Source organism: Centruroides sculpturatus, unplaced genomic scaffold, assembly GCF_000671375.1.
Source record: "Centruroides sculpturatus isolate CEXI.00-Female unplaced genomic scaffold, Cexi_2.0 scaffold654, whole genome shotgun sequence".
Lineage (NCBI taxonomy): Eukaryota > Metazoa > Arthropoda > Arachnida > Scorpiones > Buthidae > Centruroides > Centruroides sculpturatus.
The window spans coordinates 388222-401861 of record NW_019384883.1 but is presented as its reverse complement, the minus strand read 5'-3'; the positions used below and the strand labels follow the sequence as shown (position 1 = coordinate 401861).

Sequence of the window (13640 nt, the reverse complement as noted above, 5' to 3'; positions counted from 1 at the left end):
GTTAGATTCTTTTTTTTCAGCATCTAATCTGTATTAGGTATATAACATCTTTCCCAATATTAACCAAGAATTTTTAAAATTTCAAAAATATTTTTGAAGTCTGATTTATTCACACATTGCTTGCATATTTCCTCTTATTAAGTACAGTAGAGCATCAATTATCTGAATGCCGATCAACTGAAACATTGGTTAACCGAAAGCGTTCCAGTTGGACTGTGTCATGCTGAATCAAACGTTTTTTATACTAGATTAACTTCTAAAGTATAATTATTTTTGTTTTTATATTTTTCAATATATTTATTTTGTTTGTACAAAATAAAGAAATAATTTTTAACTATACAACAGCCATGATTATTATTATAAAAATTTTCATTAGGCTTAACATTGATGAAAATTCAACACGAAGTGACACACAACAATGAAAAATTTAAACATGGGATATATTAATATACTATTACTGGAATATACTAATATATTATATTAATAATATATTTTTTCATACATAATCGGTTATCTGAAAAATCGATTTTCCGAACAACCCCAGTCCTGAATTGATTTGGATAATCGATGCTCTACTGTAATTCAAAATGTTTCCTTGTGATTTTTTCTCCCATTTTGCTGAATAAACAAAATATGGCAATATTTCTCAGTTCAAATTGGCCAAAACTACTCAAGTGAAAATATGATAAAGACAAAAAAGGCTTAAATTTAAATAAATGAAAAATTTAAGAAATGTTTTCTACCTGTAACCAGGCTACCTTCAGCTTACAATCAAATAGAATGTTGTAGAACAAATATAAAAATCTACAACATGAGTTAATGAAAAAAAGCACAAAACACAAGTAGATAAAACAAATTCCAAAAAAAATTTTTGACAGAATTTTAACTAGTTCACACTGGAAAAGACTTATTGTTTATAATGGAAATTCTGTTGAAAAAAAAGAATAAAATTGAATACAAAAGTTCTAAGAATTTATTTAAAATTTATTTTATTAATTGATTTTCATCAGTGTTAGACGAGTATGATATTAAATGTGTAATAAATAGACTTAAATAAAATGGTTTAAAATATTTTCAGATATTTTATTAATGTGAATTTAAACTAAAATTTAGTAATACATTAAAGTAGGCCTACAGTTTAGGTTGGCAGGGAGGGGGAGAGTGCTGCAGCACTAGCAGAAATTAAAATTTGCAGACTAGAATGCTTTCAGTTAACTGATGTTTCGGTTGACCGACTTACAGTTAAACAAAACTCTACTGTTTTTTTTTTTTTTTTGTATTTTTGTATGATTTTTGTATATTTGTTTTGCTTTTTATTCTTCTCCCCGCATCACAGTTTTGTACCAGTATGCTTAGATAAATAAATAAAATAATATAACATTACAATTGAAATAACATTTTAAACTTTTTTAACAAATACAACTAACAAATTTAGTATGTAAACATTCTTTGCAAACATGAATTTCTAGAAAATAAAGCAATTTTTTTATTTATTGGTTTCCTATTGTTAGATTCTTTTTTTCCAGCATCTAATCTGTATTAGGTATATAACATCTTTCCCAATATTAACCAAGAATTTTTAAAATTTCAAAAATATTTTTGAAGTCTGATTTATTCACACATTGCTTGCATATTTCCTCTTATTAAGTACAGTAGAGCATCAATTATCTGAATGCCGATCAACTGAAACATTGGTTAACCGAAAGCGTTCCAGTTGGACTGTGTCATGCTGAATCAAACGTTTTTTATACTAGATTAACTTCTAAAGTATAATTATTTTTGTTTTTATATTTTTCAATATATTTATTTTGTTTGTACAAAATAAAGAAATAATTTTTAACTATACAACAGCCATGATTATTATTATAAAAATTTTCATTAGGCTTAACATTGATGAAAATTCAACACGAAGTGACACACAACAATGAAAAATTTAAACATGGGATATATTAATATACTATTACTGGAATATACTAATATATTATATTAATAATATATTTTTTCATACATAATCGGTTATCTGAAAAATCGATTTTCCGAACAACCCCAGTCCTGAATTGATTTGGATAATCGATGCTCTACTGTAATTCAAAATGTTTCCTTGTGATTTTTTCTCCCATTTTGCTGAATAAACAAAATATGGCAATATTTCTCAGTTCAAATTGGCCAAAACTACTCAAGTGAAAATATGATAAAGACAAAAAAGGCTTAAATTTAAATAAATGAAAAATTTAAGAAATGTTTTCTACCTGTAACCAGGCTACCTTCAGCTTACAATCAAATAGAATGTTGTAGAACAAATATAAAAATCTACAACATGAGTTAATGAAAAAAAGCACAAAACACAAGTAGATAAAACAAATTCCAAAAAAAATTTTTGACAGAATTTTAACTAGTTCACACTGGAAAAGACTTATTGTTTATAATGGAAATTCTGTTGAAAAAAAAGAATAAAATTGAATACAAAAGTTCTAAGAATTTATTTAAAATTTATTTTATTAATTGATTTTCATCAGTGTTAGACGAGTATGATATTAAATGTGTAATAAATAGACTTAAATAAAATGGTTTAAAATATTTTCAGATATTTTATTAATGTGAATTTAAACTAAAATTTAGTAATACATTAAAATTTATAGTTATGTACAGGGTGGTTCATTTTAGTCAATCTACTGAAATTTCTTGAAAAATATGCATCTTACAGGAAAAAAATCATTAAAAATGTTAGAGGCTTCAAAGGGACCACAAAGTGAAGCCATTAGATGGTGTTAAATCAGTGAAAACAGGGCCAATTTCATTTTCTTAAATGGAACCCTCATTTTTTTATTGCATATTTTGATTCTACAGCAAAAACACAAACTTTTATCTCAAAAATTTTTGTATTTCTGAAACTGTGTCAGTAATTTGTGTCTGAATCAAAAATTTTTTTGAAAGATACATTTATCAAAAATTGTGAGTGTTTGAAGTTTTGCACATCTGCCACATGATGCACACATGAATTTGTGGATAAGTAATCTTATTATCACTTGCATATGTAGCCAAAGCAAACCACCACATTGACTATATATGCAAGTAATAATGCAAGTGATTATAACAAGCTATCCTAATATGAAAAACATACCATACAAATCAGCTCAGAAATTTACAGGCACTAGAAATATTTAAGACAACCTTCAAGTCTTACCCATCAACTTTGAGGAGGAAAAACAATCTCAAGAGCATGGCATGACATATTAAATGCAACATTGTAACAGAATTTTGACAATGCATAGACTGTGAGTAGACACACCCATTTGGATATTTGAGAAAAATTTAAAGAAGGAAAAATGTTTGAATTCAAACACATTGGAATGTCTTCTATGCATTCCAGTCTAGAACACCAGCACCAGAAAGATTTGATTTTGAAAAAATCTACCTGAAGAAAGTCTTAAGTGCAGACCAAAAACATTAGTAATGGTTTTCTCACATGCAAGGCCTACATAAGGTTAGTGAACTTTAATTTAATTCAATAAAATAGATACACTAGTACTTTCAACATTGCATTAATGTCATCTTCAGGTAGTAAAAAATGTATCAGGTTATTAAAGTAAAATTTAGACATTTTCAGGAAAAAAAAACAATATTGACAATTAAATTAACAATTTAGTTTAGTAGGTAATCACCATCAAGATGAATCACATTTTGTAACCTTTGTCATGAACTGACAATCCCGTCAGCATAAAATAATAGGATTGTCTTTGAAGAAAATCTTGACATCAGGTATTGTCAATGAATTGTATATTAGCAGTAAGATTCTGAAGAGTGCAAAACAGATGGTACTCACGTCAGTTGGCACCAAGTCTGCTTGGACATCCATAAGGTGGATGATACAGAACCTCCCAGCCCAGACTGGCCATCTTCTCTAAGGTCATCTTTGTTCTATGTGCTGGCATGTTGTCATGATGGTATCAGAGTTTGTCAAGTTTTGGAGTCTTAGCGACAAGCATAAATTTTGCTGAAGAGAACTAATCACAATAAGGAATACATCAGTGATTGACTGTTCCAACTTTATTATATAAAGAAGTGCATTTCAGGCTTTCTGCCCTTCTTCAGTCCTTTATTACAGATCTACTTAATTAAACAATAAATGCACATAATTCTAATACACCATACTGAATACAAAATACACACATTAAAAAGATTAATATTTCTTTAAAAATTATTTTTTTAAAAAACAGTCAAAGGTAATTTACTGTATCTAAATTTTTTAATTATTTGTAATAGAGGATGAAGAGGGAAAGAAGGCCCAAAATGAATTTCGTTGTATAATAGTTGGCACAGTCAATTACTAGTGTATTCCCTATGTGATTAGTTTTCTTCAGTAATATTTATATTTATCCATCAGGAAAATGAATAACAATTAAACAACAAAATTTTTGAGTGTATGGTACTGTACAACTTAAGTTGTTGTGTTAATTCTCTGGTGGTTAACGATAGGTATATAACATCTTTCCTAATATTAACCAAGAATTTTTAAAACTTCAAAAATATTTTTGAAGTCTGATTTATTCACACATTGCTTGCATATTTCCTCTTATTAAGTACAGGAGAGCATCAATTATCCGATTATTATTTTCTATAACTTTTTTTTAACAATTATTTTCTATAACTTGCAGGAAAATGTCATCATGAATAGTGGAATCACTGCCTGAATGAGATTCAAAGTGAATTAAGTGAAAAATCTCCATCCTTAAATTTCTTGAACCAATTGTAGCAGGTATGCTTGTTGACTGTCCTTGCCAAATTCCTTGCAGATAAGATCATGAGCATTCATTGCTTTGTGGCCATTTTTGAAGTGATAGAGCAACATCACATGAATGTATTCTTTTAAAAGTTTCATATTGTCAGGCACTGCTGATGCATTAATTTTGAATGGAATATGTGGTGAAATGCCCTTTGGTTACTCTATTTATATACCCACATTGAACACTCTAGAACATTTTTTTTCCATTCATTTCTAGAAAAAATCAAAAGATCTAAATTTTACCTTTACAACCTGATATTATATTATTTATTTGTGTATTACTCATATTTTCAGATCTGGATTTATATGGTCCCCTTACAAGACTTGCAGGTGAGTTCAAAATTATTTTACATACAGGCAACAACCAGAAAACTCAAACTATTTTGAGGAGTACTGGCATGACATCATAAATAATAGATTCTCTACAGAGCTCTCAGAAATGTATTTGAAAGTAATTTTGTGGATTTATGGCTAGAAACTTCCCTACTAAAACAATGTATGAATCACAAAACTATTTTTTGCTGGAAATCTTTATATATAGTGATGTTAGGATCCTGTAATATGACTGTGTTTGAGCTCTCAGAACTATTGGTATCACTTTTTAAAATGTTAAAAGTTTAGCTTGTATTCTTAGTGGCTTTATGTATTCTGTACTTTAAGTAATTAGTTGTAAATTTTATACCATTGCTTATATATCTTATATTGCTTATACCATTGCTATAAGCAACCATTGACCATATATCTTATATTATGCTGTTTTACATGTTTAAAAGTTGTTTAAGTCATTTTTCCATTTGCATTCAATCTACAGTTTTGAAAATTTATTTGAAAATCATTAAGAAAGTACAATATTTATTTAGGAATTCTTTTTCATAGTATGTTGATGTATCTATTCAAATTTTGTTTGTATTCTGAATACATTCTTCATTACCTGAAGATGACATTAATGCAATATTAATAGTTGTAGAATATCTATTTTGTTTCAATTATGTAATGTAAAAGACAGTGGTTTTTTATTGCTTTCATAATTTTGGAGTCAAATGTGATTATCATTTTGGCAATTTTCTGCTCTGATATAATTTTTACATGATCTCTTACATGACTGCCACAAGAAGTACTCATAACATCATGAATGTTTGTCAGTTATGCATAATGTGATGAGATGTGTGGTCTTCAAGTGGCTACAACCTTGAATGCTTGCCTCTGTAAGATAGCCTGTGGCACTTTGACCTTCAACAACTTAAACTTTTAGTGGCTTTATTTCAAACCCAAAAATTACAGAAAAATTATTTTCTGATCATTCTGAAAAACACTTCAGCCACTGCCATTTATTTCCAGCTGAACTTGTTCTCATTAGTCTATAGTACACTAGTGTAAAGTTTGAAGAGCTCCCTATTTTCCATTCTATCTACAGTTCTATTGGAATTTTAACATATTCTGTTTCTTAATAATATAACAACTCAAATGTTAAATTTCTATGTTACTTTTTTCACTTTAAAGCAGTTTCATTTATTACCAAAGGAGACTGAATTATTTTGACACAGATTGTATATTTACACATACACTAAAAGTAAAAAATATATATGTTTAAATAGCTATACCTTCAAATTCATTCCAATATAGTCTATGGCACCAATATCAATCAAATAGCATATTTGTACAACCAATATGATAATGATAATGATAATAATAATAATATTAATACTTTACCCTGTTTTTTCCTCCTTTTGGTAATAATCTACCAGGAGAACCAGATTTTTGTTGAGCATTTTTACTCTCAACGTTATAATGCATTTCATTTTGTATTATTCTTTGGTTTTCCATTAATAAGCCATAACCATCACCACTGGAAGCTGCACCATCAGGATCAGGAAAGCATGGATGATGAAAATCTAAGACAGATGACTGTGAATCACTCATAGAAGATCTGCGAGTGCTCACTCCAGATTGATCTTCTAGAATAGAATCACATCCTATAGTTTCACAATTGATATCTGCATTTTTCCGACCACGTCTACCAGAATGATCAACAAGAGTTTGAACACGAGCATGAAATACATGTTGATGAGGCTGGTGAGATTGGGGTGTAGAAAATAATGGTGTGGTGCTTCCTTGGCTACTGAAGGATGCCGTCATGGAAGAATTAGGTCGTTCTTCATCTTCAAACAAAGTAATTGAACGAGGACGTTGTTCCTGATGATGAGATTTAATGGAATTATTCATTTCTGCTCTTGTTTCCAAATCATTTAAAATTTCTTTTCCAAATCTATTTGAGAAATCACCTATTCCACTACATTTTCAAAAATTAAATAAATTTATATATTTTTAGAAATTAATTCTAAATACTAAAACAAAAGTTTACTACTACCTGTCATGTGGTGATTCTTGCCTTAGAACTGTTGGCAATGAACATTCTTGAAAATTATCAGCTAAATTTTGTACATAAGAATCTTGTAAATCTTGTGATTTCTGATCCTGAATTGGTGAGCAATGAGAACTTTCAGGTGATATTTCTTCACTTAGAATTCGAGGAGGAATCAATAAAGAACCATGAATTCTAGCTCTCTCTACCTCATCTGGCTGAACCACTAATAAAAGAAAAAAGTAATTTTAATATTTTCAGTATTTTTATCTTTTTTAAAATAAATCAGAATGAAGTACAGCAGACCCCCATAACACAGTAGATATGTTCTGTTTTATATGAATTCCGTGTTTTACCAGTCACTTAAATACATGAGCCAATCACAGCCCGGCATGTGTGCAGTTTAGGGATTACGGCTGTTTGAAAGGTTTTCTTCCATAAAATTAATCGATTCTAAACTAATTTGACTCAACATTTCCAAAACACATATAATTTTTTGGGAATAATCCATATAAACTATGCTATAAACAAAAAATTGTAGGATTACTTACCGAGTATGCACCATTCAACAACACCATTGCTTAAGCTTGTTTTCGTCGCATAGCAGTGCATCGAACAGCAAGTGCGTGTTTTCTGATAAGTTATTTTTTTGCGAAAAATTCACTGAACTTTGGAGACATCATTCATATAAATATAATTTTATGGCCATGAAATAATAAATGGTTTTTAGTAGGTCTGCTACTCGTTTAAACTCAACTGTTTGTGCAATATCCGCTATTGGTCTAGATTCGACTAATCCTGTCGTGACACAAGTCGGTGATGACGTTTTACCGTATTATACGAGTCTCTTTTAGCATGTTTATACAATTACGATCGCAATTTTTTCACATTGTTATATGAATCCGTATTATATGAACCTGTTTTATAGGGAGGTCTACTGTATTTAAATCAAACTTAGATTTGGCATGATGTTTTTGTGATTGCTTGAAATGTAAAACACAAGTTATGTTACCATGAATGTTAAAAATATATAATATTAAAAGTTATTTACTTCATTTTGTCATATAATTTATTCACTAATTATACCAAATCAAACAGTAATCTGCAAATGACATGAACTGTATGTGCATAGTTCATGTCATTTCACATGCTTCAAATTTGAATTTTATGCCAAAAATTAATTAAAAAGTAAATTCAATATATTCATATTAGATAACTCAGGAAAACTGCTTTCTAAATTTTGTAAATAATTTAAGGCCAGTTTTCAATTTTATTTATTTTTAACTATGTTGCTTTCAGCAAATGAAATTGGAAATTTTTTTGAAATATATCATAAAGTAATATAAAGATTCCTAATTTAAAAAATTTTTTCACTGTTCTAAACCAATGAAATAATCTTTTGAAAATTTTTGAACTTTTTTTATCCAAATTTCATGCCAAAAATTTTTTTAATACATACAATCTTGTGTCCCATTTTTTTCTAGTAATGACATATTTTTTATCTTGTGACTTAATGTAAAGAAACAGTAATATTTTAAAAACTTCAAAAATATGATTTTTGTAACCTCAAAATTCATAAAAAGTTAGGTCCAATATTGGGCAGTAATTAATCGTTTTCTATTATCTGTTTTTGTGCCAACTTTTATTCCATTATCTGACTAGGACTAAGTCACCACTTTATGATGTTTTTCAAAACCTTTCTATATAATGAATTTGAAATTCATTGATTGACTATACATTTTTAAAAAGTGATTTTATATACTACTGATCTCTCTAAAACAAATTTTACATATTGATATATTCTAAGTAAATTATAAATATTATTAAGTGTAGTTTAGAATCTTGATAGCATTGACACATATACAATAGGAACAAGTTACACAATAACATTACATTACATTACATTAAAAGTGTAGAAAGGCTGTCTGTATGGGCACAGACTTTACCTCTATGAAATTAGAAGTGATGAAATTGAAATTAGAAGAGGAGGTGATAGTAAGTAGGGAGGGAAAGAAAATAGAGAAAGATTGAAGGATAAAAATGAATGATCATCCAAATTAAACTGAAACAACAGCATATTATTTATGGAATAAAGAAACTTGGATGGAAATGAGTGTGCTGAAAGATCATTATAGTAATTAAATTGTAAATAAAAGATTCAGCTATAATGAAAATTTTTTCATGTAACTTTGTACATAAATTTAATAATAACAGTCAGTTCTAAATAACTAAAAAAAAACAATTTAAGATTACAAGCAGACCTATGTTTTTCAGGGCCTAGAGCTTATTCAAGTCCAATGGGACCCCATTTTTTGTTAGGTTAAGAATCTTTAAATTGGGGTTTAAAATTCATTTTTAATAACATCAAAATCAAAGTTGAAATATATTTATTTATGAAATGGTGTTGAATGACCATCTTTATATCTTATACAGTCGACCCCCCTATAATTACGGTCCCTATAATTACGATTCCTATAAAACTACGAAAAAATTTCTACCGGTATCCGTAAAAAATAGTAAAAGTTCCCTATAAACACCTCAAACGTCATCGGGCAGCCGAACTACTTTCCCGCCGTCCGTAGCGCCACGCTACGGAGAGATTTCTATCGTCTGGACAGTATTATATAAATTATATATAAATTAGGTACTGTACATATAATTATATATTAATTATATATAAATTAGGTACTGTATATATAATTATATATTAACTTATTGTAACTTTGTTATAATTAAATATATAATTTCCGCCGTCTAGCGTGGCGCCACGCTACGGAGATTTTTACGCTAACTATCGTCTGTCAGTATGTAAATTAGGTACCGTAAGTCTAATACAGTACTGTAATTTTATACATTTCTTGTGAAAGAAACATTTCTTATTCAACGGCGATTAAAATTATTTATATTAATGATGTCTCCGAAGTTCAAGGAACTATTAGCAGAAAAATAAGTTATTAGAAATCGGCAGCAGTTTGCTGAGCTGTTCCGCGACGAAAACAATGTTGAGCAATGGCGATGTCGAATGGTGACACTCGGTAAGTAATCCTACAATTTTTTGTTTATAGCGTAGTTTATACGGATTATTCCCAAAAAAAATATACGTATTTTGGAAATGTTGAGTAGTCTAGAATTGATTAATTTTATGGAAGAAAATCTTTCAAACAGCTGTAGTCCGTAAACTTGACACGTGTCGGGTTGTGATTGGAAGGATTCGTAAGAAATCGGATTCCTAGAGAATGGAACGTATCTCTATCTTATAGGGGGGTCGACTGTATAAAAAAACATAAAAAATAGAATATTAAAAATTTATGATGATAATTCAATTTTTGTGGGCCCAATGGCCCACAAAAATTGAATTATCATCATAAATTGACACTTGGTGATCTAGGGCTTAAGTCTTATTAGTCTCTGTGTAGCTCCACCCCTGCTTAAAATTTACATATTATAAATATAGTTTTTGAAAGTTACTTTTAAAAAATTATGTATTATTTAGGAATATGAAAATCCTAAGTGGTTTGGACAATTATTAGGGTTTTATAACAAATTTCCAGCCTAATCAGGAAAGAGTGATGCAAGTAAAACAAAACTTGCACAATCTGTAACTGGACTTGACATTGTAGTATACATCTGTGATTTTCACCTCACTACTCATACTTATTAGCAGATGTAGTTAGCAGAGAGCAGTAGCAAGCAAAATAGAAAATTTATGCAATAAGGAATGTTTGGTGCATTGCACTGTTATCTGAAACTTCTTCAAAAAAAGGAAAAAGTCAGCAAAAGACACTACACCTGCAGGCAAGTGACATTACAAGAGTATATATAGATGAAAGTTTGAGTACTCAAACTCAGAAAACATTGCTAATCCATCTCACTTTTATTATGGAAAGAAACATAATACCAGGAGACAACTTCTTAACCTGTATTTCACAATAGAATAAAAGGAAAAAAAAACAACAGAGTCAAGAATTGCACTGTCTACAATATCTACATTAAATAATTGAGTTCTTGAAATTGCACCATAGACTTATTTTTTAATATATTTATTTTTCCTTGAAACAATGAACAGTAGTAAATTTGTTTAAAGTTTGCAAAAAAATAAAATTATTGATAACATGGGCAATATTGAATATATTTTACATATAAATTTTAAAAATTATTAGTATATTTGTAAAAAAACATGTATGATTTTATTTATTGTAATGTACTTTTTTAAACTTTTGTCTTAGTTTAACATTTTTAATTTTTAATGATACAGTAAACCCCTACTAACTTGGACTTCACATAACTTAGATAAACATTTTTGAAAGTTATATAGTAATTTTAAATTTCTTCACAATAGAAGAATTATAAACAAATAATTATAACTGTAACAAAATCATAGTTAATGAATGTTTTCGATTTCTGATACTCATTACAATACTGAGCATTATATTACTGTAATCAATAAGTTACTGTACATTTCTGTATACTGTACTATCTAGAAAGTTTTTGAGCTGATTTTTACAGGAATGTAATAAAAAATTTAGCAGTTTAATCTATTAAAACTTCTGTGTAGAGATGATTGTAATAAATTACTTATACTATAAATCCATCTTCTCATTTTCCAAACTGTCACAGAAAACATCTGACTAACCAGGGTTGTGGAGTCGGAGTAGGGAGGAATTTCTGGCCAGAGAAGTCAGAGTCGGAGTAGGGAGGAATTTCTGGCCAGAGAAGTCAGAGTCGGAAAAAATGTATTGACTCTGACTCCCGCATTTTAAATTTACTTTAGGTTTTTATTTACATAAAAGAAAATTTATTACATATTTATTAATTTTTAAAAATCTTTTTGTATTTTGTTATAATTCATTTATTTTAAATACAAAATGCATCAATTTAATTTATTAAATATGTAGTATTCTTTGTAGTATTTGTGTTTAGTAGTTAAATTATTTTGATCCAATTGAATTTGAATATTTTTGAATCATTCCTTTATTATCTCTGCTCTAAATAAGTACTTATTTTTCTGAATGAGCCAGATTAATTGATCAGAGTATATATTTTTCTTTTCTGAACAAGGGGGTAAAGTAGCTAGCTAAATCGCACACTTTTTAGTTGGATTAACTCTTCAGGAAGGGTGAAATTGAACTGCAAATGCTGTCAAATATATGTAGATATAGAATTTTATCACCCCCTTTCTCCTCTTATTAAATATTTGTTAAAGATTAATTTTTTTATACAAATAAATATTAATGTAAGTTAAATATTAAAAATACTAACTATAAAAGTATTTGGGTAAATGCCCCAGGCTCTTTTTACAGTTCAGAGTAGGGTAACCCACTATGAGCGCCTCTGCCCCCCATAAAATGACTTCATATTTAATTTTGCCAGAGTCAGGAGTCAAAGTTGGAGTTGAGTGTTTTTTTTACTGACTCCACAGCCCTGCTGCTAACACCAACTTTTTATAAACTCAGACAACTTATCCCTATTAGTCAAAGTTAGCAGAAGTTTATTGTATTTAGTTCCATGAATTTTTAAACCATTTTTAATTTTTAAATATAGTAGTACAGTGGGTGATCGGTTAACGAACAGTTCAGACTATGAACAAATTGGATAACAAACAGATTTTTATGTTCGGACAATGAACACCTCACAGAACAAACACAATAAGAAGCAACATAAAATAATGAATACCAATTGGACTTCCCTTGTCTTCAGGCAACAATTCAAAACTTTTCAGAGCATGGGAGATGTAGACATTGACGCTCAACCTGGTATATACTGATCGGATAGTATTCCTCCAAACTTTGAAACTCTCCCTTGTAATTCCAGTCTTTTATTTTTCTGACAGAAACAATCTTTTTATAGTATTCCCAAGACTGTCGGGACTCGTTACGTTTTGTGTCAGTTTTTATTTTCAAAAGGTGAGAGCATAATAGCAAAGGTAGAGAGTGGGCAGAAGATGTCTGATGTTGCTGGGCAGTATGGGTTGAACAGGTCTACAGTAGGCCGCAGTTCAATCTTATCTAAGAAAGATACAGTATAATCAAGAAGACTCAAGCAGCTAAAGGAGTAACAAAAATTACATCTGAGAAATAACGAACATTGAAGAGCTCATAATGGAACCTGAAACTAATCTGACAACAGAATGCCAAGAACTCTAGAATGAAGAACCCCAAGAAACTTAGGGAGATATGTTTTCTTCTGAAAAAGAGGATTAATGCCGACATCTGCTATTAAACATCTTTTGAAGAAGTGGAATGATGTCAGAACAACGGTCTTAGAATGGTATTGAAACCAGGTTGAGATTAATAGGCTTAGGGATCTCTACAACAACATTGCTATTAATTACAGTAGATCCCCCTATAAGACGGTAGATACGTTCCGTTCTTTATGAATCAATTTTGTAGGAATCATAGTTTACGGACTATGGCTGTTTGAAAGGTTTTCTTTCATAAAATTAATCGATTCTAGACTAATTCGACTCAACATTTCCAAAATACGTATATTTTTTTG

The 13640-nt window shown here is 29.3% G+C and overlaps 1 protein-coding gene across 1 annotated transcript in view; it reads right to left on the bottom strand.

Annotated features, from left to right (window-relative positions):
• Positions 1 to 13640, bottom strand: part of LOC111631068 — a 50708-nt gene that overhangs the window by 1356 nt on the left and 35712 nt on the right. The window contains exons 6-7 of the mRNA XM_023375261.1: positions 7152 to 7371; positions 6494 to 7073 (exon numbers count right to left, since the gene is read on the bottom strand). Of these exons, the coding sequence (XP_023231029.1) occupies positions 6494 to 7073; positions 7152 to 7371 (800 nt within the window). The remainder of the gene's footprint in view (positions 1 to 6493; positions 7074 to 7151; positions 7372 to 13640) is intronic.